This window comes from Bactrocera dorsalis, chromosome 5, assembly GCF_023373825.1.
Source record: "Bactrocera dorsalis isolate Fly_Bdor chromosome 5, ASM2337382v1, whole genome shotgun sequence".
Lineage (NCBI taxonomy): Eukaryota > Metazoa > Arthropoda > Insecta > Diptera > Tephritidae > Bactrocera > Bactrocera dorsalis.
In genome coordinates, this window is record NC_064307.1 from 23,030,618 (window position 1) to 23,058,300 (window position 27,683).

The following is a 27,683-nucleotide window of genomic DNA, read 5'->3' on the forward strand; positions in this document are numbered from 1 at the left end:
ACTGTGACTGTGGTTTCTGGCTGTTTGTCATCTTCTTCAACGGTTTCGATCTTAGTGACTTCTTGTTTGCCACCCTTGACCTTCTTGATTACTCGTGTACGGATCTTCTTCTTCTTTGGTTTACCGTCTTCGGAGATGGTCTCTACCACACGCACCTCTTCGGGCATTTCTCTAACCTCCTCGGGTGCTTCTTCAACAGGTGTTTCTTCAACTGTGACTGTGGTTTCTGGTTGTTTGTCATCTTCTTCAACGGTTTCAATCTTTGTGACTTCTTGTTTACCACCCTTGACCTTCTTGATTACTCGTGTACGGATCTTCTTCTTCTTTGGTTTACCGTCTTCGGAGATGGTCTCTACCACACGCACCTCTTCGGGCATTTCTCTAACCTCCTCAGGTGCTTCTTCAACAGGTGTTTCTTCAACTGTGACTGTGGTTTCTGGTTGTTTGTCATCTTCTTCAACAGTTTCGATCTTCGTGACTTCTTGTTTGCCACCCTTGACCTTCTTGATTACTCGTGTACGGATCTTCTTCTTCTTTGGTTTACCGTCTTCGGAGATGGTCTCTACCACACGCACCTCTTCGGGCATTTCTCTAACCTCCTCGGGTGCTTCTTCAACAGGTGTTTCTTCAACTGTGACTGTGGTTTCTGGCTGTTTGTCATCTTCTTCAACGGTTTCGATCTTAGTGACTTCTTGTTTGCCACCCTTGACCTTCTTGATTACTCGTGTACGGATCTTCTTCTTCTTTGGTTTACCGTCTTCGGAGATGGTCTCAACCACACGCACCTCTTCGGGCATTTCTTTAACTTCCTCAGGTGCTTCTTCGACAGGTGTTTCTTCAACTGTGACTGTGGTTTCTGGTTGTTTGTCATCTTCTTCAACAGTTTCGATCTTTGTGACTTCTTGTTTGCCACCTTTGATCCTTTTTATGACACGTGTGCGTATCGTCCTCTTTTTGGGTTTGCCTTCATCGGAGATTGTCTCAATGATGTGTACTGCTTCTGGCATTTCAGTGGTTTTTTCATCTTCGGTTATAAGTGTTTTTTGTTGTGTTTTGTGTTCTGTAGTGTGAGATGTTTTCGGTGTGTCTGTGTAAGAGAATGTACTTGGTTATTATGGTAATGTTGTTGGTTGTGATTTTTTGTTGTTCTAGTACTAAACTGGTGTGTAATATGTGTTTTGTTTAAATTTAGGGGCTCGATGGGGTCGGAATAAGTAATACGCCATATAGAAATTTCCCTAACATGGAATATTTTGTACTTACCAAAATCGGTTTTTACACTTAGTGTTTCTACTTTTTCTACTTTGTCTTTCATGGTTTCATGTATGTACTTAGGTTTTTCGTGTGCTACACTAATTGGTTGTATGTCATCGACATTATGATATGCCGGTACTACCTCAACAGTTATTCCCTCTACAAAATCACTAACACCGCTCGTTGTGATTGGTGTTTTTAAGGCTTTTGACGTTTTGTCTTCTGCCATTAATTCGGAGACACACTCATTTAACATTTCTTCACGTTCTGTTGGTAAAATATGATTTGGCTGTGCGCTTGTTGTTTGTAATTGTTGTGCGTTTTGTTGTAATGTTTTAAGTTGTGTTTCTTTTTCGTATTCAACCACAATTGATTGATCGAATGTGATGTGTGGCTGATAAGTGCTGATAGCTTGATCAGTTTTTGTTTTTGTATCTTCGTGTATATCCGAGTGTTCCGCTATAAATTGTGTTGTTTGCAGCGCTATTTTTCCTGTTGTTGGTGTTGTGGTGCTTTGTGGTGTTATTGTTGTTGTTGTTAGAACTATGGTTTGTGGAATCGTATGCTCGTATGTCTGCGCATCGCTACCAGCTAGCGCATACTGTGGCATAACTGTCATTTCGGCCGCAGCCGTTGTTGGTGTTGTGCTTGTGTTCAATGTGCTGAGATTATCCTGTATTTCGGTTTGTTCATGCAAATACGTACTATGTTGTGGTGTTATGCTAACATCGGCATGCTCATCGGTATGTCTAACATCCTGCAGCTTAGCGGCGTTCTCGTTAACAAGTGGTACATCGGTGATGGTTGTCTGTACGAGTGTGTCTGTCACACGCACTTGTGCCTTGCGCTCATCTACCGCCGGCTGACTTGTGATCACAGCAGCACTTTCATAGGCTACCTGCGCACTGACGCTTAAATTGTCGAACGCTGTAGTGTTGGTTGTTGCAGTTTCCTGTTGCGGCATACTAGCCGCCATGTGTTCGAGTGCCGGTTTCACGGTAACCTCATCGATGAGGGGCGCTTTGAGTTCGCGCACAACTACGCTGCTTTCTATGCCCTCGACGGTGTGTGGCCTGAAGTCGCCAACTTCTTCTTGTATACTTTCGTAAATATTTACTTCGGTTTTCTGCGCCGATTTGGTTTGTTCTGTCGGCACAGTGCTGCCGCTTGGCAATTGTGTTGCGCGCTCCTCTGTGGGCAATGTCGTCGTTTGCTCATACGATAGCGATTCTGTCACTGTTTTACTTTCATTTAGATCGGCGTGTGTGCTATGCGCTATTCGCTCCGGCTGTTGCTTCAAGTCATATGTGTCGGTTATTAGATTTAGACCGATCGTTTCCTCGGTCGTGTGCGCTATATTCTGCGCGTTGACTAAAATGGCGCTTTGCTGCTCAGGCTGTGCGCTTGTTAGGCGCTGTTCTTTGGTGAGAGTTTCCTGCAGTGTTGTGATTTGGCTGTGCGTCAATTTTGTTGTTAAGCTGGCGCTGGCATGTTGCGGTTTCGCGCCATCGCCGGTTTCGAACGGCAGCACGCCTTCGTAGGGCGTAAGCTCGGCGATGATTTTGTCATTTTGTATTGCGGCAGTTTGTGGCTTTGCCATGTACTTTGTTGGCTCGGCGTCGCTTGTTGGTGTTTCTTTTTCTAATAAGATTGGTGTGCAGATTGTTTGTGCTTGACGCAAGCTCTCCTCTACCAGTTGTTGACGTGCTGTTTTATCTGTTTTTTCCAGACCTGCTGGCAAATCGCTTAGTTGTTCTACAGCAGCCATCTCCGTGATGAGCGTTTCGTGTTGCGTGCCCTCTATATAAGGCTTGGCGCTTTCTGTTTTCACCTTAATTTCAAAGGTGTTCTCTTTGTCTAACACAACATTCAGTTGCTCGACCTGTAACTGTTGTTGTCCATCAATGGTCGGCTTGGCCGCCTTAGTTTCGAACTCTAGCTTATCTAAAACATCGGTTTTTTCAAACGCTGTCACATCACTTGTGATGGTCTCTGTGTACATACCCTCCACATAGGGTTTGGCATGCTGCTCATCGCTCTCGAAACGCTCTAAATCACCTTCTTTGGCGTAGACGGCGGTGAGGGTCTCGACCTGCGCTGGTCTTGGTATATTTTCTAAATTGACCACTGTTTGCGCGGTTGGCGCATTATCACGTGTTAATAATTCATCCGTTTCCTCGTAGGTTTGCACTTGCGTAGTCTGAACTTCGTGCTGTGCGCCGGTAAGCGTCGACTTTACTTCTGTTAAGCTTGGCACCTCCGTTGCTAGCAGGTTTGGCGCTTCCGCTGCATTAGTCTCACTGACTATTGGCAGTCCTAAAGTTTTGCTCAAGTCCGCTTCGTTCGCTTGTTGTGGCGCGACTTCTTTTGGCAACTTCAGTTTACCTTCCCGCTCGGCTATCTGTGGAGCTTGTATCGTAGGCAGTTGTTGTGTGGCGTGCCCAATGTTGGCATGTGCCGCAGGCTGTATCTCTTCATCCTGTACGGGCTTATATTGCTCGTAGATATTTTCTTCTCTAACAACATTTGTAGTGAGTAATGTTTGCTCCGTGCCCGGTTTTGCCATATCACCGAGCTCTGTGTGCGTTGGCAACGCTGTCGCGGCATCTAGTAAGCTCGTTTCTTGCAGCAAGGGTGCATGCATTTGTTGCTCGCTTGTTGCCTCGCGTGCGTGCTTTTCAGTAAATGTTGGTTTATCTTCGTAGAGCTGTGCATTCTCTATAACAATATTTTCGCTAGCGATTGCGGCATATTCGGAGAGTGTTAGCGCAGCTTCAAGCGGTTGTTCGACATGCTTTTGCAGTACCATTGCATCGGGTCGGGAGTCCTCATAAGCAATGATTTCCGAAATAATAGTTTCATTCAGGTTTTGATATTGCGAAATGGCCGAGCTTGTGGTAAGTTTCAGCTTGTCGATGGTGCCCACGCTCTCCAAGTCGTAAACATTTTCGTTTAACGGCAGTTTTAAATTCTCCGTTGGTGCTGCCGCTTGCGCGTTCGCCGCAATCGGTTGTACTTTATCGAATGTCTGCTCGCGCTCGTACAGTAAGTTCTGCTCTATTTGCTTAGCATCTTCGGTGTTGAACGTCACGGTTGCCGCAAATTCTTTACCTTTTTGATAAGGTTCAAGTGAGGTCTCTTTCTCATAGACACTTTCTTGTCGTATCGAGATTTCATAGCTGCTATCAGTCGTCGGCTTGCCTATGGTCTCCAAGGATTCCACACCTTTTAGCTCACCGGCACTCTCGTGCACGTAAGGCGCTTGTGTTATGGCGCTCTTTTGCGTCAACTCATTTATTTTCAACTCTGCTGGCCCCTTGGCGTGCGGCAGGTCAGCGCTGAGTGTTACTTCTTTCTCACTGAAGTTAGTTGTGCGTACTTCGAAGGCGTTCTTATGCGAGTCTAGCTCTACACTGGCGACGGCATCTGTGGGCACTTGCTTTCTTGTGTATTCTTGAGTACCCTCTAGCGTTACATTACTTGTCTGCACTGTCGATATGATTTCGGTGAAACCATAGTGCGCATGTTTTTTATCCAATTGTGTTTCGTCGAGCGACGTAAAAGCTTCCATGGGTTGCGTAATTTCTGTATCGGCTACTGGCAATGTGTCCGTGGTTATCGTTTGCACTTCCTTTGCGGCAGGCATGTCGGCTGGTGTTAACTTGGATTCCTTGTCGTGTATGGCTGTTGTAATGATCTCCAAGGGTTGTGACAACTCAATATCACTGCTGATTGTTTGCTTGACTGGCAATTCCTCCGTTACAAGCACATCTACGACATCCAATGTTGTTTGTTGCTGCACTTTTGTGCTACGCTGTGTTTGTAAGCCAAATTCTGCTTGAGCTGTTTGTGGTTTCATTTGCTCCTCGACTTTGTGTGTCGTATCTAAAGTCAAAATTTCGGTGCGCTCGAGCGGTGTATAAGTTTCAGGTGTAGTTTCGTGTAGAGCTTGCATGACTGGTTTTTCCGGTAAATTTAGTGCTTGATCCGTTTCCGTAGTTTGCACTTCGTAAACGGCTAATGGTTGCATTTCTCTGCCAGGCAGCGGCTGTACCGTTTTCTCCGCCGGCTGTTCCAGCTCTTTGAGTTCGGTATGTGTCTCTAGCACAGCCTGCATTTCGCTTAAACCACCATAGATGGTGTCGATTGTTTTTGTGGCGGCCACTTGTTTCGGTGTGTCTGTTTCTAATGACTCAGAGCTTGCCTGCAGTTGTACTTCGAGCACGTTCGGTGCGGTCAACTTAATTTCCGTTTGTTTGTGACTTGCGATTTGACTAATTGGTGGCAGCACAGCCTGCCAATCGCCTGCCGCTTCTAGCATTTGATCCGTTTTAATCGACAATGAGGTCTGCTCCATGTAACTGTACTTCGCTTCAGCTGTTTCGGGCTTTTGTGTCGGCAGTGTCACTTCCTTATCATGCGTTTCTACAGTGCCTATGTTAGCTACAGGAGCAGCGCCTTCATAGCCGAGTTTCGTGTGCTGCTCGCTGGGTTGTGTGCTCTCAATCAACGCAGTCGCATCACAAATTAAATCTTCGTTGCGTAACGCTACCGCATTGGCTGCGGTTAATGCAGTTTTAGTTAGCTTACCTGGTGTTGGCGTTACTTGTTCGAGTGACTCGGTGCGCTCTTCCGTTAATGTTTCACTTATCTGTCCCACAATTAGACTCTGTGTTTGTTCGCTTTCTGCCACCGCCAACTTGGGCTCTACGGTAGGTATTAAATCCGTTGGTCTCTCTTCGAGCGCAGTTACTTCCGCACCGACTATATGTATATTTTCGGTCAAATTACCCACGGCCGTTTGGGTTATCATATCTGTTTTAGGCACTTCTTCCAATGGGCTTTGCAGGTCTGGTTGTGTACCAATCAAGCTGCGTTGCACTATTAAATTTTCTAGCGCTTTGCTGGTGTCCGGCAACTTCTGTGCTTTGAGCTCTAGTACCGTTTCAGCCGTTTCGCTTTGTGTTACTTCCAATGGCACAGTTTCTGCAGTGACCTCCACGTCCGCCGTCGACTTGAGCGGTGATTTCGCTTTCTCAAATACATCCTCCTTGTCGACAGTTTTCTCTTCTTTCTCTACATATGCTAAATGTTCGACTAATGTCGGCACTGCACCCTCTTGCTTTGTATGTGGCGTGTCGTAGGTTGCCGTTGTATCCTGCGGCTGTACTTCTACCACTTCAACGCTTGTCTCAGCCATCACAACACCGATTGGTATTTGTTTCTCAGCAACTTTCTCTAGAATAATATTCTTTTCAGTAGTCTCGCTACTTACTAATTGCTCCACTATGACACTCTTATGTGGCACATAATCTGTTGTGGCATTTTCGGTCGGTTTTTCGCGCAGCACGTTCGCGGGCAAATCACCCACCGCATCGGCGGTTGTCAACTCCAATTGTTGTTGTGAAATATGTGGCACTACAGTGGGCATAGCATGTTCTTCTGGCACTTTGGCGCCTTGCAAATCTTCGACTGTGTCTTCTACTAGTGGCTTCTCCACCAATACAGTTTCGCTTTCGTCCACAGTCGGTTGGGCTTGCGCCGCTTTCGGTTTTCTTTCGCTTACGAGCTCAACTGCGTTTTGCTTCGTCTCCACTTCAGTTACTGCGGCGGCACGACGCGTGACTTCCGTTATGGTTTCGTGCAATTTTTCACTTGGTCGCCGACGTTGCGGCTTTAGACCTTCCTCCACTTCGAGCATACTCGATTCCTCTTGCATTGCCACAGTCTTGACGGGTGCGATATCGGCATGCGCCACTTTCGGCTCGGGCCGTTCAGTGGACACCTGTAAAACTTGTGTTAGCGCTGTTGTTTCGATAGTCTCTTGTGGTAGTGTTTGAATCTGTATGGTTTCGTATGGTATGTCTTCGGATTGTATGCTCGTAACTGTGTCGGTGGTGTAGAAATCTTCGAGCATCTGATGTGATTGTAAGTCTTTATGAATACGAGTTTCTTTTTGTTCTTCTTGCATTTCTACAATTTCTTGAGTTATTTGTTGTTGTTGTGATACTTTCTTTTTCTTCTTTTTAACTTTTTCGCTTTTAATAAGAATTTCTTCTTCCGCTTGTAGTTGTTGTTGTATGATAACTGTTTGTTCATGTTGTTCTTGTTGTACTAGTAGTTGTTGTTGTTGCACTTGTTGTTGTTGTTGTTGTATGATTTTCTCATCCACATGTGTGGCTATCAAAGGTGCTGTTGTTTCTGCGAATGCGAATGTAAGTAAGTAAAAAACTTGTCGTGCTCATGAGAGAATGATGGTTATGTTCATATGTACATATGTCAGTTGGTATGTAGTTGCTTTGTAAGTAGTGATGGCCCGCTATTCGCTGTGGCATTGGTTATGGTGTCAGTAGTTTGGTTTTAGAAAACTTGCAGATTTTGTTACGAGTTGTGTTCCAAAGTCTTCTTCGGTGTGTGGTTATGACATGACAGTATTAATATGTACATTTATTTTAGGAAAAAGAATGCAGACTCCTTAACGGCTAAATTGTCTGATATTTTAGTAAAATAAATTAAAGTTTATGGAAAATTCCGATTTCAGCTCTTAAGGTTTCGTAAAAAACACTGGTCTCTTATGTTTGTTTTGAAATCCAATCTTTTTTACAAAACTCTTTCCCTAAAGCTTTAAGATTTGTATTGAAAAATTTCGGTAAAGGCTTTTGGTATCTTGGGCGTTTTTGTTTACAGTTTAATTGGTCTCATTTATTGTACTTGAAACTTCGCAACTAAGATTTTTTTGGTCACTCTATGAAAACCTAACAATTATCGCTTACCAAAGAGAGTGTGAAATGGAGTTGAAAATCCTCCTGCGTGTAAGGATTCTGAATCTAAATTACTGAAATCAAGCTTCGAAAGTGGTTGGCTCTTTTTAGATCATATTGCTACTTAAGAAACTGATGGTGGCCTCCCTTAATTTCTAACAGATTAATCATATTTTATTACCTTTTTAAGGCGTTTTGAAATGACAAAAGACATAGTTCGATCTAGTTTGATATTATATTGCGATAGTTTGGTGTTTTCTTCAGTGAACCTCATATAAATTTTACTTATCAGGGAGCTTAGTTTAGTTGGCTCAAAGATTTTTTTTTTTATCTGAATACAGTAAATAGTCCTTGATTTTAGTCGGAACAAAAAAAAACTACTCCTTGTTTTATCCTCTGATGGGATGTAGAGCAGATTTGCCTCCGCGGATCTTGGGAAACGCCATGTGACTTACAGATTTTTCACCCTTTGCTCTACACGGGTCTAGCTTAGTTGGATTGGTTTGAAACCTGCTCCGATGGTCGAGGTATTCTGTAACCTAAGCTTGCATAGGTGACATCAGACTGAAATTTTGTGAATAGCAAGGCGGTCTCCGTCCCGTTGAAGCCCTAGCAGGCCTCAGAGTACGTTCTCCAGCCGTCACCATTAAGTTGGTATAGTAGGTGTAAGTTGAGATAACTTTCTCTTTTGCGCTGACCGGCTCTGAATGGACTGTCGCATTCGAAACTGAGATAACTTTGAGACCTTATAACTTATAAAGGGACTACTGTACCGCGAGGTGGAAAGCGACTCTCAGTGGGGAATCTTTTAACATAAAAAAGAATGACAATACAAAACTACAATACAAAAAAAAAAAATGGACAGTTTTTCAGATGGGACGCCATCACACACAGCCACGATACCGTCCACCGTAAAAGGTGATGGCAGCACCGAAAGATTGTGGCTTAGCACTACTTGAACGAAGCATGTGACGGCCAACAATTATTTGTGCGTGTCATACATATATGTATGTATATTATATAAGCTGTTCAGCGAAGGGAACGTGGAGGCGTATGAATTGATTTTTTCATCTTAAACTGATACTGATTGTAGTTTTGTTTTTTATTTAGACCAACCTAACCTCACTATTAACATGACAAAACCGAAATAGATTTTAACTAAAAAAAAATATTTGTTTCTAATAATATGCCAACATTGCCGCAAGGAGTCTTCATTTTTAACCACAACCTATAAATTTTCTTTGTTGTTACATACAATAAAAGCTGTGAGTTCTGCATAGATCTCGACTCATACATACATATACAATGTACTCTTGGGATACGACATACAATATAAATACAAATCGTATTTTAGGGTATAAATGAAAGTATACTTTTTTTGTTATCTTTCGTTTTTTTTTGAATTTTTACAGACAAACAATTTCGCTTACACATTTACATACACAACTACTACGCAGATTTAACCAAGTGCTTACCTTATTACTTACATACGTTTGCTTTGTTGTTGTTGTACGTGGTTTTGTGCTGTACTGTGTTCATAGCAAAGAAAATGAAGCTTAAGGATTATAAGCAAGTGCATAAAAGTGGCTTTAAAAGTACTAAATATGGAAAATTAATACTGGCAGTAAAATAGAAAAAATTAGTAAAAATTTTAAAAATAGTTTGAAAGCTTAAAATATGCTGTAGAAAAATATTATAAGCTAGAAAAAATGCTATAAAAATTGAAAATTATATGACAGCAGCGAAGCTTATATGATAACAGCGTGGCGGCGCAGGCGTGCAATGCGAGCGGAAAAGAGTAGAGCAAATGGCGTAGGGCGTACACACATTACGCTTACGGTTTGCCTGAGACGCAGCCTTCCAAAGCGAGTTTGTAGTTACTACACTTGTACACATGTGGCATAGTTGTTATTATTGTTTTCGTGTTTTTTGGTACTTAGATGCGTAGTAGGACAGTTGGTAGCAAAATTAGTAGTAATAGAGAATAGCAAGAGTAGTAAATATTTGGTATTAGCATTAGCACACTAGTTGTACGGCTGACGGACGGCAGTAGTAGTGGTGGTGGTGGTAAGTAGTGACTTCAGTGGGGAGAATTTTGTAAATATTTTAAAATTTTTCGAGAATTCACTGTGAAAAGATAACTTTCGAATTTGCGTTGATTAATATTATTGTTGTTTTTATTGTTAAAACAAATTTGTTATTAATAGTATTATTACGTTTTCTTCATATAAGTATGTATTAATGCTAAATTATTATATATGCAATTGACATAATTTTGGGTTGTTTTAACTATTATTATTTTTCTATTTTTACAATTATTTATTAAATTTGTTTTAAACATTAAATTTTAATCAGTATTTGGTTTTTGGTGGAGACATTGTTGGATTTTGGTGGCCTGCTTTGGTTACTACAGTTTTTTTTATTTATTTTTTAATTTAAATTTTTTTTATTAAATTTTTCTTTTTTTGGGCATTCTACAATTCTTCAATTTCTACAGTTTCTACAGTTTCTATATTCAAACCTTCTTCGACGACTACTGTGCGCTCCTCGACGAATGTTTCCTCTGTTAATTTGACATTTGGTTTTGGTGGCGGTTTGCATTTGGCATTTGGCATTGGTGCGACAAGCGGCAAGCAAGCGGTTTTTGGAAGCAAATTTCATTGCGCATACGTAATAAAAATATAAAAAAAACAACAAAGAAAATTTGCATTTCCATTAAAGCTCTTTACAAGTCTTAACTCTAAAGCAAATATTTTTTTTGCTTTTTAATGTTTTTTTTAGCTTTTCCTAGCACTCGCTTACCGTATTTTATATGCGTTATGGCCTCGTGACTCTCAATTATTTGCGACGTTTCAATTGTCCTCTAAATGTGCGTGTGCGAATGTGTTAGAAGTGTTAGGCGGAAAGAGAAGATTCACATATTTATATACATAAATATATACAGATAATGCATTTTTATATTATTAAGTAAATAGCAATAAGCATAAGTAATAATTTAAAGAAAAAAAAAATTATTTCCTTTCAATATCTTTAAAAGTTTGCACTCTAAAATCCTTAATTCTCTCTTTTCATTGCAGAGATTCTGAATGTCATACTCGTACCTTAAACTTTCGGTGAGTACTTAAAATTTCTATCTTTTCATACCTAACCTAACAATAATTTTACGATATAAGGAGTTATAAAATACATTAAAATTAAATCAAAAAAGCTTTATTTCGGTAACACCGCAGTTATAATAGCCTTCGTAGGTGAATCCTTATAACATAAAAGACTATAAAAAGCTCTTGATCTTGAGTTTGATTAAGCAGTTTGTATGGCAGTTATATGTTATAGTGGCCCGATTTGAACAATTTATTTGAAGATTATAGAGTTGCTCTGGAGAATAATTTGCGCCAAATTTCATGAAGATATCTTAACAAATAAAAAATTTTTTCATACAAGGACTTGAGTTTGATCAGGCAGTTTGTATGGCAGCTATACGCTATAGTGGTTCTATCTAAAAAATTTCTTCGGAGATTGTAGCGTTGTCATAGGCAATTATCTATGAGAAATTTCGTTAAGATAGCTTAACAAATAAAAAAGTTTTTCATACAAGAACTTGAGTTTGATCAGTCAGTTTGTATGGCAGCTATATGCAATAGTGGTCTGATCTGAAAAATTTCTTCGGAGATTGTAGCGTTGTCATAGGCAATTATCTATGAGAAATTTCGTTAAGATAGCTTAACAAATAAAAAAGTTTTTCATACAAGAACTTGAGTTTGATCGTTCAGTTTGTATGACAGCTACATGTTATAGTGGTCTGATCTGAACAATTTATTTGTAGATTGTAGCTGTGCTCTGGTGAATAATCTGTGCCAAATTTCATGGAGATATCTTGTAAAGTAAAAAAGTTTTTCAGACAATGACTTGAGTTTGATCGTTCAGTTTGTATGACAGCTATATGTTATAGTGCTTCGATCTGAACAATTTTTTGGGAGATTGTGGCGTTATCTAGTAAACTATTCTGTACCAATTTTCATGTATATATCTTTTGGTAAACACTATGAAACCCAACTAAAAATCTTGTTAGTCGAAGATCCTATGCAAAAGTAACTAACCTCTTAATTCCTAAATCTACATTCTATATTAAAACAAACAAAAAGCAACAAAGTCGAACAAAAACACATGCAAAGCGTGGCAAACCTCTTTTGCGGATATCGTCCAGTCTTGCGATATAAAGTCTTCCCTTACAAAGCGCCTAATCACTGTCTCAATTGTTATCTCACACGTCTCGATCATGCGTATGAATGCCTTGAAGCCCACGGTAGCGGCCAGCACGGTCTCATCCTCGGTCGTCGATTCACCCAGTATTTGTGTGATCAACTCTTCGTGACCCTCGCGTTCGACTACTTGCACTAGCGCCGCTTGCGATTCAGCCTTTTGCAAGGAAATGAAAATATTTTGCTCATACATATAGATAATCTCATAGGTTGTGCAACCGTAGCGCAACAACAGTCCAATACTGGCTAAATCACGTAACGCGGCCTCGCCGGTCGAACCAAAGGAGCTGGCATCGATAGTTTCGAGCAATTCATTGACCTCCTCGTGTTGCCGTATCACCAGCAGATCTTCAACTGTTATGATCTTCTGTGAGATCTTTTGACGTATCGTTTGTACGGTTTCGGTGATCTCAATTGTTTTGGTGGTCTTTGTTGTCGTTGTAGTGGTTGTTGTTATAGTTTTACTCTCTTGTTGTGTGGCCAACAATTCCGCGTCAGCGATTTTACGATCTTTCACTTCCATCACTTCGGAAACGCCACTCTCTTCGACCAATACCGAAACGGGTCGTTGCACCTTAACCACATTTACGGTAGTCTCCACGTCACTATCATCAGTGGGTACAATTGTTATTTCAGTTTTATGCAATTTTTGCTGTTGTTCACTGGACTTTTTGGCAGTTGATTTCTTCACAACCGTCTTCTTTTTACTCTTCACTTTCTGTTCGGTTTCGGTTTCGGTGATTGTTGTTGCCGCTGTGGCTAGATCGAATTTGCCACGCGACATGGTCATGCCGATCTCATTGATCAATTTGCATGTATAGAAGCCGATATCCTCGTACGTGACATTGAGTATTTCTAAAGAGGCTATGGTCTCTTCGACGCGCAAGCGATATTTGTTAGATTCTCTAAGCTGTACATTGTTAAAATACCATTGTATATCTAATGCAATTAGAAAAGGTAAATACATTTGTTAGTGCCACTAATACCAGCTGCCGGCATTCTATGTTATTTCCATATTTTCTATGCCCACTTATTGCATGTGGCAATACTGTACCTGGTTTGGGGTTTCCGGCAAATTGTATTTCGAATTTGGCAATTTCGCCGGTGGCTGCACGGCAATCACGCAATTCGTTTACTATCGATGGCGAGCATTTAGCGGCTACAAGCAAAGAGAATTGCAAGTTTCATAGTTTTTAGTTAAAGCTAAGCTAATATACAGCGTTCACTTACAACTAAAAGGAAAATTTGGAAGCGGAAGTGGTATACAGAAAGTGGAAAATAGGTGTCAAAGACAACAGGATGGGAGTCATAGTTGTTGTTGAGTATGTTGTTGCTTTATACTTGAATAGTTAAAACATTTTTGAAAGTGGTTTTTTGGAAAAATGCACACAAATCTATAAATATTAGTATTCTAAAGAATCCTAGAAACATGGTTGTTGTAACACAAAATGGGATTCTACACAAGTCTAGAAGGTTGCAAGGTTGTTGCAATTATTACCTTAGAAGTTAATTAATTATATATAATTAGGGGTAGAAAACAAACTTTGGGTGTTTCATTAGCTCATATATTCTTCTTGCTTCAAAAAGTTATTCTCATTCTTGAACTATGAGCAGCATTTTTTTTTTCAAGAAATCGACAAAATGCAATAAAGTGTGATGATAAATAACTTTATCGTATGTCAATATTCTTGAAATAATTTTCGAAATTTTTGTATAAAGTGTTTTCGAATACTGAAATACTCGTAGTTTATGACTTTTTGACGATCGGTTTTCTCACTTAAGTCACGTAAGGCTTAATGTTTGTTCATAAAGTATGAGAATTTTAGGATGCCAAGTATTCCTCGTCATAAATACCATAGCTCTCTTGGGACTACGTTTGTTATCCAATCAGTACTTTATCGACATAGGAAAATGAATTTTGAGGGTCTTTACTGAGTTACATATTATTCGGAAACGTATTTTTGAATAAAGCAAAACAATGTTTAACGTGAGGATCGATCCAATACAGTTATTTAAGATAAATCTAATTGGTGCAAAATCTGACAATTTTGTAATATTGGATTTCTTTTACAGTATTTGTTCTCAAAGACCATTCCAGGCTTTAGCAATCAAACGGAATGGTATCGAAATTGTCTTTATCTTTCTTGGAATTACGTTTTCTATCAAATAAGTATTTTATCTGCATAAGAAAATTAATTTTTAGTACCTTCATTGAGATACATATTATTCGAAGACATATTTCTTGAACAAAACAAGGCAATGTTTAATGTAAGGACCAAATCAAAACAGTTATATTAAACAAAGTTTCAAGTTTGTGCAAGATCTGACAATTTTGTAATATTGGATTAATTTTTAAAGCCTTCATTGAGTTACATATTATTCGAAAACGTTTTCCTTGAATAAATCAATACATTCTTTAACGTAAGGACCGAATCAATACAGTTGTTTTAGACAAAGTTTCAAGTTGATGTAAGATCTGAGAATTTTGTAATATTAGATTGCTTTCACTGTTCATACTAAAAGACCAAACTACGGCCTTAGCAGTGAAACTGCTGGAAAGGTAATGAAGTTTACCTTTATTTGGAAAGAATTATTGATTTGGGACTATATTAAAAATTTCGTTTACTCTACTGATACAGTAAGATTAGGGTATGTTCTCTTTAAGATCTAAGTTTAAGTAAGCCTGCCTAGTATTATGTATTTTTTATATAATTTATTTGACTAACTGTAAAGGTGTAAATCAGCAAAAGGTTTTCAAAATAAAGCTTTGCGTGCTGTGTTATTATATTATTTATCTCCTTTTTTGTAAAAAAATATTACAAAAAGTTGTTGGTTTTTAGTTTTTAAATATCCTTATGTTCGAGGGTACTTACATGTGACGTGTGGCAAGTCTTCAGTGTTCTGTAAGTTTCTTTATGACTAAAGTTTTATAAATATTGGAGAAAATGTTTGTCTGTTTTCAAAAAAAAAAAAATAGAATGGAGTTCACCTTTGTGTATGAGAATAAATTGTATTTGTATGTAATTATGTGAAGTGAAGCAAAATAGATGCTGAAAACATTAGTGACAATAACGAAACAATATGTATAACTGAAACACCGTAAAAGCTAGTGACTTATGTATGTAGTGTATTAGAGAGCGCTAAGTGATAAGTGGAGTTCAACAAATGTTTGGAATGGGATATATTCGGTTAAAAAGCAAAATTTTCAAAATACGACTATTTTTTTGTCTTCGCTTTTTATTTTGAATTAAAAATTAGTAATTTTTTAGTTAGGCAATTTATTTTGCTGAAATATTTTTTTCTTTGCAATTTTGATATTTTTCATTTTTTTATTTTAATTTCATTTAATTATTATTTTTTAATTTTTCATTTTAATTTCTAATTTTAATTTTTAATTCTTAATTTTTAAATTTAAATTTTGATTTAAACTTAAATTTTTTAGTAGGATTTTTATGTTTTTTTTAAGTTGTTAGTCAATACTACTTATTTAGTCTCGAATTCACGATGCCAATGTTGCTTTGATGAGCAGTGATTTAACTGTATGTATACTGTAAAAAAGATATGTAGGTATTTTCCAAAAATGTTTTGGTAATGCTAAAATGTAATCGAAAACTGTTTTATGGCGTATACTTTATTTTGTGGGGGGCTTGGGGTTTTTTTTGGCTAGTAAAGACATATAATTTTCACTGTTTAGGATGGGGCTTGGGGGTAAGCTTTTATGGCTTTATGGTGCTAGCTTTTACGTTACACACACATAAAAAGCTTTATTTATACAAAAGGAAATACATACATACGTTTATTAGTATGTACTTGTATGTATGTATATATTGTTTTAATTGAATTTTAACGGTACTTGTCGCATATAATTTTTTTCGAGTTAAGTACATATTTTTGTTGCTTGTTGTTTGGACTTGGACAAGACAGTACAGTGTAAAAAACAGATAGAAACACATAGAAAATAGCGACAGTGGGGAATTTTCAAATTTTTCGTATAATTTTTTTTTTCGAAACGGAGAAGTATTAGGGTATTTGTTGATTTTTTATTGCTAATTTGTTTGTTGAAGTAGATTAAAACACATATACACATATAGAGAGGATAACAAAACACAGACAATATTGAGAGAAATTTACAAATTTTATACCAATTCATATGAATTTGGCATAAATTTGTAGTGACTTAAGTGAATGGAGCTTACCTTTGAGCGCCTTCTGCATTTCTTCCATATGCGTTACCCATTCCGGTTTGCGGTAGTCCTTAGTTCCAACGATGCCTGAATATATTTTTGATTTTTTTTTATAGTAAAAAATAGTAAAGTAAAGAAGTTAATTAGTACGATTGCTAGCGAGTAGCTGTAAGAACCAGTGTGTGTGAATTTTCTGTGAAAAGAAGTGTCTTCTAAGCATATATAGGTATATGTATGTATAAATATAGCTTACGATAAATAATCTAAACTTAAAAATACTGTTCGGTGTAAAAATATATTATTTGATATAAAAATATATTGTCTGGTATAAAAAATACTCTTTCGTATAAAAATATATTGTTCGGCATAAAAATACTATCTGGTATAAAAATACTACTTGGTTTAAAAAAATACTGTATAATATGTATTTTTTGTAAAAAAAATACTTTTGAGGTTAGGAATTTATGTACAGTGGATTTTTGGGATAAGGATTTAATTTATAACGCTGCTAGCTGAAAATCAGAATTTTATATTAAACACACTTAATGCAATTGACATAATTGCTTCACCGATAATAAAATTTTCTACATAATACAAAAATGCTACGCCTTGCGTAAGTCCTACCTTCGACCGCAAAGAGCGCCGTTGTCACGGCTACACCCAATGGATTGTGCGCCTCAAAGCTAATGACGCCCACATCATCGGGATAGACGTGATTGATGACCAGCACTGAGGTGCCATCTTCGAAATTTTCGATTTGATATTCCTCGGAAGCGAATATCTCTTCGTCGTCGCGCAGCCATTTGACTTTGGGTTTTGGTTTACCAATAACTTTAACTTCCAATTTCGCTAGTTCACCCTCTTTGGGTTCGATTTTTTCAGGTAATTTCTTAATGATTTTCGGTGCTTGTTCGTCGATGGAAAGAGTCTGCAATGTGATTTAATAAAGAAATAGTGGTAAATAAAAATAACCTCAATCCCTAAACTTTTCTTTGCAATATACCTTATCCAGGAGATCCTCTTCGGAGCCAGTGAGTCCAGTGATTTCAGAATCGGGGATATATTCAAATGCTATAAAAAGAAATGCGTCGGTATTAGTTGGTTTTAAATATAGTTTATATTTGAGTTCAGTTTTAGGTGAAAAAACCGCTATTAGAGGTACTAAGTGAGAATCACATAATAAAACAAGGCATTCAAAAAAGAAAGTAGAAAAAGAGCAGCAAACAAAACAAGTATCTTTATTTATATTACAAACCACTCCACAACTCACAATAGTCTATAAATACGAGGTCTTATACATTTACTCAAGAAACTACTAAAACCCAGTTTTGAGTCTTCGTCGACATTCGGTTTTCCTTAAAAACTATTTATGTCCTTCTTTTATTTTAGTATTTTAATTTGGTCCCAATTCTCATAAGCTATTTAGGTCATCGATGACCTTGCTACACTAATTGTGTGCCCTCTATAACTATTTCATATAATACCAGACTCTATTGCATCAACTATGACCCATATTTTGAAATAGTTGTTACACGGATATTGTTTGTGTCACTGAATTATCGTCGTTTGGTGATCAAATCGAATCGGTAAACATTGTTTTCCTAGATTGGTACAATTTTTTTTGTTCGAGAGCAGTTTTGATCTCGATATGCCAATTACTGTGAGTTTGACAGAGGATAAGAAAGGTGTGTGTGGTAATTTTTACCATTGAAAAAAATTGAAGAAGGATTTGGCTTGAAATTTTGTATGTCCAATGGAATCGCGGCTAGGGAAGAACTTATCGCAAACATAAGTATTTGAGTAGCGCGAAGCATTCAGTAAAGGTTGTGAAGTCAGGAAAAATTTTCCTCATACCGCCTGCCTTTGTTCATGACGATCACATCGGAAAAGTTTAAAGAAAAAAAAAATGTTCTTGAAAATCGTAGTATATACTTGAGTCAGAAAGACTTCAGAGATCACAAAAGATATGCTCGACAAAGTAGCTTAGGACCTCACATTCATCAAACATATCATTTACTGATGGCGAGTCGTCGGTTTATGAATGTGACGTCGAAACTGTCCAACTATCTAGTAAATGGCGCTCCAGCAATGAGCTGAAACCAAAAAAACTAAAAGGCATTGAAGGCCGGCCACCTCAGCCGGAGCTCATAAGAAATGAATAAAAAAAGCAGTATATTTTGCAGGTGAGCCCCTTTTTTGACAGTTTTACTTCACTAATTGTTCTCAAAATCTCCGGATATTTTGCAGGTCAGTCTATTTTTTGTCAGTCCGGGTCAAATTTGATCAGTGGACAAAATAGTATATTTTACCTTCTACTTTAATTGTTCTTAAAGTCTCTGGGTGTTTTGCAGGGCCTATTTTTGGTCCAGGTCAAATTTGATCACAGGGTAAACAATATATTTTGCTTTCTACCTAACTTAAATTCATAGTTAAGACAAGAATCTAATTTTCATTGTAAATCCATCATTATAATGCCTCGCTGCTGTTGTGAGTTGTTTTCATAACTTCAAATACTAAATTCATGAATAATTGTAAGAAAAAGAATTAGTATGTAAAAAAAATATTAAGCTATTTGAAGAACTCTGAATTATTTATGTACACAGAAAGAGAGAAAAATAGAGTGAAATAAGGAGAGGGTTAAAGAAAATACAGTAGATAAACAGTTAGAGGAATGACAAAGTGGGCGTAATGGTTCACTTCCGGGAAGTGCATGCTTTTAACAAACAGACAATAGACAAAACAAAAATTACAAAAACAAAGTTGAATAACGCTGAACAAAGAGAAACAAACGTCAAAACTTCGAACTTAGAACAAGAACAAGCAGAAGTTATATACGAGTGGGACTGAAGGATACTTTGTGAAGGGGGTTGAGGTTTTGTTTTTTGTACTAAGTAGAATGCTTGTAATTTCTAATTGGTTTTAGTGTTGAATGAAGTGCTTTTGTGCATTTTGCTGCTCTACCTTGTATATTAACAAATGTCGTTGTTAGCGCTTCGCCAATTTTATTGCTGGCCACACACTTGTATTCGCCATCATTTTCGGGGAATACTTCGGTTATTTGCAACTGACACAAGCCATCGGCATCCTGCGATATTAATGTCTCTTTGGTCTCCACAATTTTCTCCTCATTATGATACCATTCGACGCGCGGCGTCGGCTTGCCAACCACTTTGCAGGTGAGCAATAATGCCTCACCGTCCATTACCGTAATCGGCTCTAACAATTCTTCAACGAATCGTGGCGATTCGAATTCTTCCACACTCTCTTGTGGACTATCTTCCAGTAATTTAACGGTTGCAGTCGATGTAACCGAACCGCCAACATTCTCCGCACGACACGTGTACGGACCAACGAATTTACGCTCGAATTTCTCGATCAGCAGTGTCGATTTGTTCGCCTGCGAAACTATACGACATTCGTTTGTACTCTTGATGGGTTCAACATTGACAAACCATTGGAATGACGAGAGTGGTTCGGATGTGACAACAGCCTCCAATATGGCAACTTCATTTTCACCAAAATACTTCGGTTGTAGCGGTTGAATGAAACGTGGTGGTATAATCTCTTTGTCGGGCGCTTGATCGGTAACCATTACCGAACCCGAAGATTTAGCTTCGCCAACTGGATTCTTGGCACATACTTCATATTTACCACTACGTTTGCGATTCATATTGATTATTTTGATTGTGGTCGTAGTCTCGGTGGTTTCTATTGTGACGTCTTCATTGATCTGTATTTCACGTCCGTTGCGCAGCCAAACGATTTCTGGCCGTGGCGTACCCTCATATTTGGCCTCGAACAACAAGGTACCACCGGTCGGTATAACTTGTGCATACAGCGGTGTTACCTTAGGTGGTTTCAATACCTCCAGTGGTGCCTCTTCGACGCGGCTAAGTATGTTGGCATTGCCAATGGCACGTCCGAAATCGTTTTGCGCTTGCACGGAGTATGTGATCGCTTCATTCGGTGTCGGATTAATGACCTCCAAAGCGACATCGCCCGTTTCTTCATTGTAGCATGTCTGTACAGTTTCGCTGGGTATGACCTCTTCGGTGCCGCGATACCATTTCACTTGTGGCATTGGCTTGCCGACGACTTGACAAGTAACAGTGACTCTCAACAATTCGGGTTCCTTCTCTTCGGTGAACTCGATCTTGAGCGGTTTTGTGAATTGTGGTGCAATGCCTTGTTCTTTTTCTAGAGTTTTGAATATTTCAAGAGCAGGTAAATTATGTTTTAATTACAAATATATTGAGTGTATTGTACATAGAGTACTGTAAAAGTGTTGTTGTGCGTATATAAATTATGGGGACACATACAATAGATAGATAGTATATTTGTACATAAGAACTATTAGATGGGCTTACAGTATAGAGTTACAATACATGTGTATATGGTAAAGAAAGAAAAAGTACTCAAAAGCCACTGCAAACAGTTACATATAATCCCATAAGTCATACGGAAAAATATCTCAAGCTCGTACCATTCCCTAAATTTGCACTTCCCCCACACGTAGACCCCGTACTCACCCAAAAAGATGTTGGCACGACTCGTTGCTACGCCGGCTTCGTTGCGCGCCTCGCAAGTGTATACGCCCACATCGCTGGGCGTGACTTTAGCGATCTTCAACTTGGCTACATCTTCCATTACCGTAATTTCGTATTTCTCCGAAGCGAATAAGAGCACATCGTTGAAATACCAGCTGATTTCTGGGAATGGTGTGCCCTCAATCTTACACTCCAGCTCTGTGGGCTCTTCGGGTGTGCACATAACCGGCCGTAACTTTTCGGTAATACGTGGCGGTTTGATTTCCTTCTTCTTTTTGCGCACCAATTTACGCTCTTGTCGTTGCACTTCGGATGTTGTGGTCTCTTCCTTTTGTGGCACGTTTTGATCTTCGATCAATTCTTCGTCGGGCAGCATATCGATACCCTCTTGTATGCGCTTTTGCGTGATTAGCTCAAGCTCGGGTAACGGTTGACTGTCGTCCAGGATGATACGTCGCGTTTCTTTCTTGACAATATTGGATGTAATTTTCATGTCGATACCGCGTCGCACATCATCAACATCGAGCTCGATCAATTGCTCTGTAGTTATGAATTGTGGTCGGTTGTCTTCAGTCTTTTTAAGTGTAATTGTCTTTTGTGAGACTTCTTGTGAAGTTTCTTGCGTTATGATCTCTTCAGCTTCAAGATCCACAATTTCGGCTTCAAGTAACTGTGGTTGATCTTCGAAAGATGCATCCTTTAGTCGCTTTGTGCGTTTCTTATGTGCCTTTTGTTTTGTGGTGATCACATCTTCGGTTGGCACGACCTCCTCTTCGGGTAAGACCTCTTCAGAGACGGCAACTTCTTTGATTTCGTCAATCGGTATTTCATCTACTTGATCTTCTTCGGTGATTGGTTCATTAAATGGTTCAGCGATTTCTTCAGTAATTTCATCAACTGATGGTGTTGCCTTTTGTAATTTCGGTTTCTTCTTCTTTTCTTTCTTTGGCTTCTCCTTTTGTGGCTTGGTCTCGTCTTCGACGGGTATGGGAGTGATTTCAAGTTCTTCCTCCTCCGGTTGTGGTCGTTCTTCGGGCGCCAATTTAGGTGCTGGTACTTCTTTAATTGGTTGCACTGGTTCTTCTTTCGGTTTTTGTGGTATTGGCTTGAGTTTGACTTCCTCTGGTTGTTCTTCGGCTAGCGGTCTTCTCTTACCTGTAGGCAATTGTTTTTCTTCAATAGGTTCTTCGACAGGCTTCTTCTTTTCGCCACGCTTCCAAGGCACTTGCGGTTGTGGTTCCTCCACAATAGGTTCCTTTTCAATATCATAATGCTCAGCTTCTTCAAGTTGTACTGGCTCTGCATCTGGTATTTCTGGTAATTCCTCTGCCTTTGGCTTCTTAACACGCTTTGTCTTTTTCTTTTCCTCAACTATGATTTCTTCTGCTTGTTTCTCGACATGCTGCAACACTACTTCTTCGAGCTGCTGCTCTTCTGGCACTTGTTGTGGACGTCTTACAGGCTTAAGTTTTACCTCCTCGATGGTTTGTTCTTCAGGTAAAGGCTTTTTAACTTTTCTTATTGGTTTCAGTGAAACTTCTTCCACCTTTTCTTCTACTGGTACTGGTTTAGGTTTCGGCTTGGGTTGTGGTACAACCTCTGCTGTTTCTACATCTTTTTCGATTGATTGCTCTTCAGTTTCTGGAGCAGGTTCTACAATTTCTTCTTCTTCTTCTTCTTCTACTTCTTCAGTGGGCTGTTCGACTTCCTCTTCCTCGTCTTGCTCAGCTGTCTTCTTCTTGGGCTTCTTCTTCTTGACACGTTTCTTCGTGACCTCTTCGATGACTTCTACGACGACTTTTTCAGGAACCTCTTCGTGAGTTTCTACCTCTGTGGGCTGCTGTAGATCTTCAGAAACTACATGTTTCTTAAATGGTTTGAGTGTGACTTCTTCTGGTTTTTCTTGCTCTGGTTTCGGTAACTGTTTGCGTGGTACCGGTTTAAGTGTCACCTTTTCGACTTGTTCAGGCTCTTGTGGTTTAATCTCTTTACGTTTAATCGGTACCTTTTCTTCTGGCACTGGTTCTTCTGGCTCTGGTTCTTCTGGCTGTATTTCTTCTTCTTCTTCTTCTTCAGGCTGAATTTCTTCAACATCGTCGGCAATTTTCTCCTTCTTATGTTTCTTCACCTTTTTGACTTTACGTTTCTTTTCTTCAACGGTTTCTTCTGCAATACTGACTTCTTCAACAACTTCTTCTGGAGTTTCCGTAACTTCAATTTCTTCTGGCTTCACTTTTGGTTTCTTGACTTTCTTAGTTTTGATTTTCTCCACAATTTCTGTTGTCTCCTCTATGGTTTTGTCTTCGTCAATTGTTGGTTGTGTCTCTTCGGGCACTTCTTCAATAACTTCTTCTTCTTCAACCGTTGGTGCTACGTCTTCAGTTTGTACTACCTCAGTCACGCTTGGGCGTTTCTTAATTTTCTTGACCTTCTTTTTCTCAACTACTTCTTGTTCTTGTACTTCTTCTTTCTGCGTTTCGACAATTTCAACTTCTTCAGCCTTTGGTTTTTTCTTACCACGTTCCCACAGTACAGGCTTCTCTTCTGGTTGCTCTGGTTTGGGCTCCTCGATTACATCAACTACTTCTTCTTGTGTTTGTGGTACGGGAATATCTTCTACCTTCTCTTCTGTAGGCTTAATAGGCTTCTTTTTCTTACCACGTTCCCACATAACAGGTTGCGGTTGTTCTTCAATTTGAGCTGCCTCTTCGGTTATTTCATCTACAGCTTCTTCGTATGCTTTCGTTGGTTCTTGTGGCTTTTCTTCAACGACTTGTGTTGGCTGTGGACGTCTAGTTGGCTTTAATTGTACTTCTTCCGCCTTTGGCGTTTCCTTGGGTTTCTGTCTTGGTGTAGGTTTGAGCACCACTTGTTCCATTTTTTCTGGCTCTTGTGGAATAATTTTACGCGCAGCCTTCTTTTTAGTTTCCTCAGCAATGGTCACTTCCTCTGAAATGTGTTCATCTACCTTTTGTTCAACCTCTTCCACCTTTTCCTCTACAGGTTTGATAGGTTTCTTCTTACCACGCTCCCATAAGACCGGTTGTTGCTCTGGTTGCTGTGGTTTTGGTTCTTCAGGAAGTTCATCAACTACTTCTTCGTATGTTTTCGTTGGTTGCTGTTGATCTTCTTCCGTGGCGTGTGTTGGTTGTGGTCGCTTGGCAGGTTTAAGTTGCACTTCCTCAGCTTTGGGTGCATCTCTTGGTTTTTGTCGCGGTGTTGGCTTAAGCACCACTTGTTCCATCTTTTCTTCTGGCTCTTTTGGTATAACCTTACGTGCAACTTTCTTAACCTCTTCCACCACCGTTTGTTGTTCAATAGTTTGCTCTTGTTGTTCAACTTGTTCTACCACAACTGGTTGCACGGTAGGCTTCTTCTTGCCGCGTTCCCACAATACAGGTTGAGGCTGTTCTGGGGTTTGTGATACAGGTTGCTCTGGAAGTTCATCCACAGCCTCTTCATAAGTTTTCACTGGTTGTTCAGCAATTACCTCCTCAACCTTAGTGGGCTTCTTCTTTCCACGTTCCCACAATACGGGTTCGGGTGCAATCGGCTGCTGCGGTACTACCTCTTCCTCAAGTGTATCCACAGCTTCCTCGTATGCTTTCGTCGGTTGTTCTTCCACAACATGTGTAGCTTGCGTGCGTTTCAAGGTCTGTGAGTGCACTTCTTCACTCCTTTGTGTTATCTTCGGACGCGGGCGTGGTGTGGGCTTGAGCACAACTTGCTCCATTTTTTGTTCAGGCTCACGTGGCGCAATTGCTTTACGTACGCTGGTCTTCTTTGTTTCTTCGACAAATTCTCTTTGTTCGATTACTTGTTGCTGCTCCACGAATTGTTGTTGTACTACTTCAGTGGCTTGTTGTATTTCAGTGATTTGCTGTTGTTGTGTTGTCGTTTTCTTTCTACCACGTTCCCACATAACTGGCGTTGGCTGTTCGGCTGGTTTTACTGGCACCGGCTCCTCAGGCAGCACATCCACTGCTTCCTCATAAGTCTTAGGCTGCTCTGGATATTGCTTAGTGGCTTGTGGTGCTTGAGATTGTGCCTGCTGAGGTTGTGGCTTCTTCCTACCACGATCCCACAGGGTCGGTTGCGGTTGTGCAAATTGTTGTTCCTCCGTATCTTGTCGTTGTTGTAATGACAATCTCGCGGAGTCCTCAGTTTGTTGGAATTCTTGCACTTGACGCTGTTGACGCCATTCTACAGCCTTCTCTTCTTGTGTACGCTTCATCATTTGCAGATGCTCGTACTCTTCGATGCTCATCATCTTCGAATCCTCAACGCTGGTGTATTTTTGTTGTTGCAAGCTTTGCTCGAACTTTTCCTGGGTCGTAACACCCGTCTTCAGTATTGAAGTATCCTCCATCGAGGTGAGTGGCTGCAATGCGGGTACTTTACGTCCTTGGCGCCAGTTTACAGCTTGCTGCTGTTGTATGATGCGTTGTGCTTCCAGTTTCTCACGTTCAGCAACACTCAGCAAGTTGATGTCTTCACTTATGATATACTGTTGTTTGTGTACCTCATTGACATCTTCATACTGTTGCAATTGCTCTTTGCGTACCACCTTCTGTATGGAGCCCTTAGAGCTCTCGTCGACCATCATTGAGACAGTGCTTTGTGTTGTCTCACTTATTTCCTGTGTAGTTGCGGTCTGTGTCGGCAGTGGGCGCAATTCTACTTCTTCTATTTTGAACTTCTCTATTTGATTAGTGACACGTTGTACACTCTTCAAATGTTGACGCATTTCCTTCCATGGTATGGCATCTTCCTTTTGATGTTTCGTTATCAACTTCTCGATTTGTTCCGTCATCTCGTTGATTTCAAAGCTCTCCATGCTACGCAGTCGCTGTATCTCTTTTGTACGTTCAATTTGTTCTTGTTGTTCTTGCGCCTGTTGTGGTACTTTCTGATCTGTTACTATTGGCTGTTCGAGTGGTCGCAGATACACTTCATCCAAATCGAATTTGTCCAATTGTTTTTGCACACTTTCGACATGTTTCAATTTATCACGCATTACGATCCATGGAATGGCTTCCTTTTCAGTCTTACCAGCGATAATTTGATCGAGCGTTGCGCCGATACCCATCAAACCCTGATTACGTTGTTCCTTAATGGATTTGAGTTCAACCTTAGCGGCTTCCATTTTCGGAATGACTTTCTTTTCGATTGGTGTCGGTTTCAGACTTATCGTTTCCTCTTTCCATGATTTAACTGGTTCCGGTTTGTAACCGGGGAAGAAGGGTTGCTTATCTAGCGAACGACCACGTCGTGGTCGCGATGATTTACGCCAGGGTACAATATTTGATTGTGGCTGCAATGATTTACTGCGTGGTTTCTTCGTACGTGGACGCCCCTGATGTGGTGCTTGCCCATTGATAGCCAAATATTGGCCATACTGTGGTGCGCCGGGCTGCTGGGTGTGTGGCGACTCAGGTGAGCTGTCTTCTTTGCCTGAGGATGAGGTCTCATCTTCCACGGAGTCTATTGGACGTAACTGGAAGGCCGAAATGCGTCGCTCTAAAAATTTTTCAATGGATTAATAAAGTGTGTTGCAAAATGGGTTCAATTTAAAATCATTTAAATAAGTTTGCGGTCGAAGCGTGGTCCATGTCTACCGTCTAAAAATTTCATTTTTTAAGCTGAGTTAAAAGCGTATGCAATGTAGAAAGCTGAATGCAAAGCGGTTGGTTTTCTAGTTCAGCAGGAAGTGAGTACATACCAGTTTTTGTGATTTCGTTCCATCTTGTTTTATATGTAAGGGTTTTTAGGTCTTCCTAATTTAAGATTTTGTACAAGTTTAGAATCTTAGAGTCGATATATAAAAAAAATTCCCATAAATCATTTAGAGATTTCAAGGTAAAAGAATTTTGTGACTTGATTACTATCTGTCGGCGCTAAGGTCCTTATTTCTTTCAAATATGACATTTGATGTGATTTTTAGAATTAAGATTTATATATGTTCGCTGTAGCTATAATGTCTGGAGACGGACCATCTAGAGAGAGAGATTAACGTACACCAATGACATCGATCTTCAGAAGCGGTCGCTATGAACCGTTTTTCGTTGGTTGAGTATACCAGCTATAAAAACATAAAACGATCATTCTAAACGCAAAGCTAACTGATCACTGTCTGGTGGCGACATACACTCGCAAGATGGAGCTGACAGATCGAGAAAACTGCAGGAAATGCCTGCAGCAGGGCACCAGGGAAACAGGGTGGAGCATCTCTTGTGCACTTGTTCCGGATTGGCAAGGCGACGCTGTAAGTATCAACGGTCCCCACGGTATGATACACTGGAGAAGGAATCGATAGTGAGGCCGCAGCTTCTGTTAAAATCGTGTCAAGCGCAGGCATTCTAAAGGATGACTACTTCTATTGGGGCTAGGAACTAAACTCCATCTGGTAACGCAAAGGACCAAAACTGGTCTATATATGGCTTATTGACTTACCAGATTAACCTAACCCAGCCTAACCTAAACGCAGAAAATATCAAAAAATACACTGTGGGCTGAGAATTTCTTATTCGTATTCATATGCAAACATGAAGTTCATAAAAATTGAATTGCTGAGAAGAGCATTGCTCTGTAGGACTCATAGCTATAGAACTAGCTTTACTATACATATTTACTTATATTTTATATTAATGGCATATTAATTAAAGCCACATTTTACAT

At 39.6% G+C, this 27,683-nt stretch overlaps 1 protein-coding gene across 4 annotated transcripts in view; it reads right to left on the minus strand.

The window, feature by feature from the left end:
* LOC105226995 (titin) overlaps positions 1–27,683 on the minus strand; it is a 358,359-nt gene that overhangs the window by 46,821 nt on the left and 283,855 nt on the right. Inside the window, exons 39-47 of one of the 4 annotated variants that reach the window (XM_049458989.1) lie at positions 20,988–26,525; positions 19,420–20,655; positions 17,462–17,529; positions 17,083–17,386; positions 16,471–16,545; positions 13,329–13,433; positions 12,198–13,213; positions 10,818–10,878; positions 10,126–10,578 (exon numbers count right to left, since the gene is read on the minus strand). In XM_049458989.1, coding sequence (XP_049314946.1) covers positions 10,490–10,578; positions 10,818–10,878; positions 12,198–13,213; positions 13,329–13,433; positions 16,471–16,545; positions 17,083–17,386; positions 17,462–17,529; positions 19,420–20,655; positions 20,988–26,525 — 8,492 coding nt within the window. In that variant the 3' untranslated portion in view covers positions 10,126–10,489. Of the gene's footprint in view, positions 1–80; positions 1,088–1,263; positions 7,456–10,125; positions 10,579–10,817; positions 10,879–12,197; positions 13,214–13,328; positions 13,434–16,470; positions 16,546–17,082; positions 17,387–17,461; positions 17,530–19,419; positions 20,656–20,987; positions 26,526–27,683 lie in introns of those variants that run through there. The other 3 variants (XM_049458990.1, XM_049458988.1, XM_049458991.1) reach the window with 3 other exon arrangements.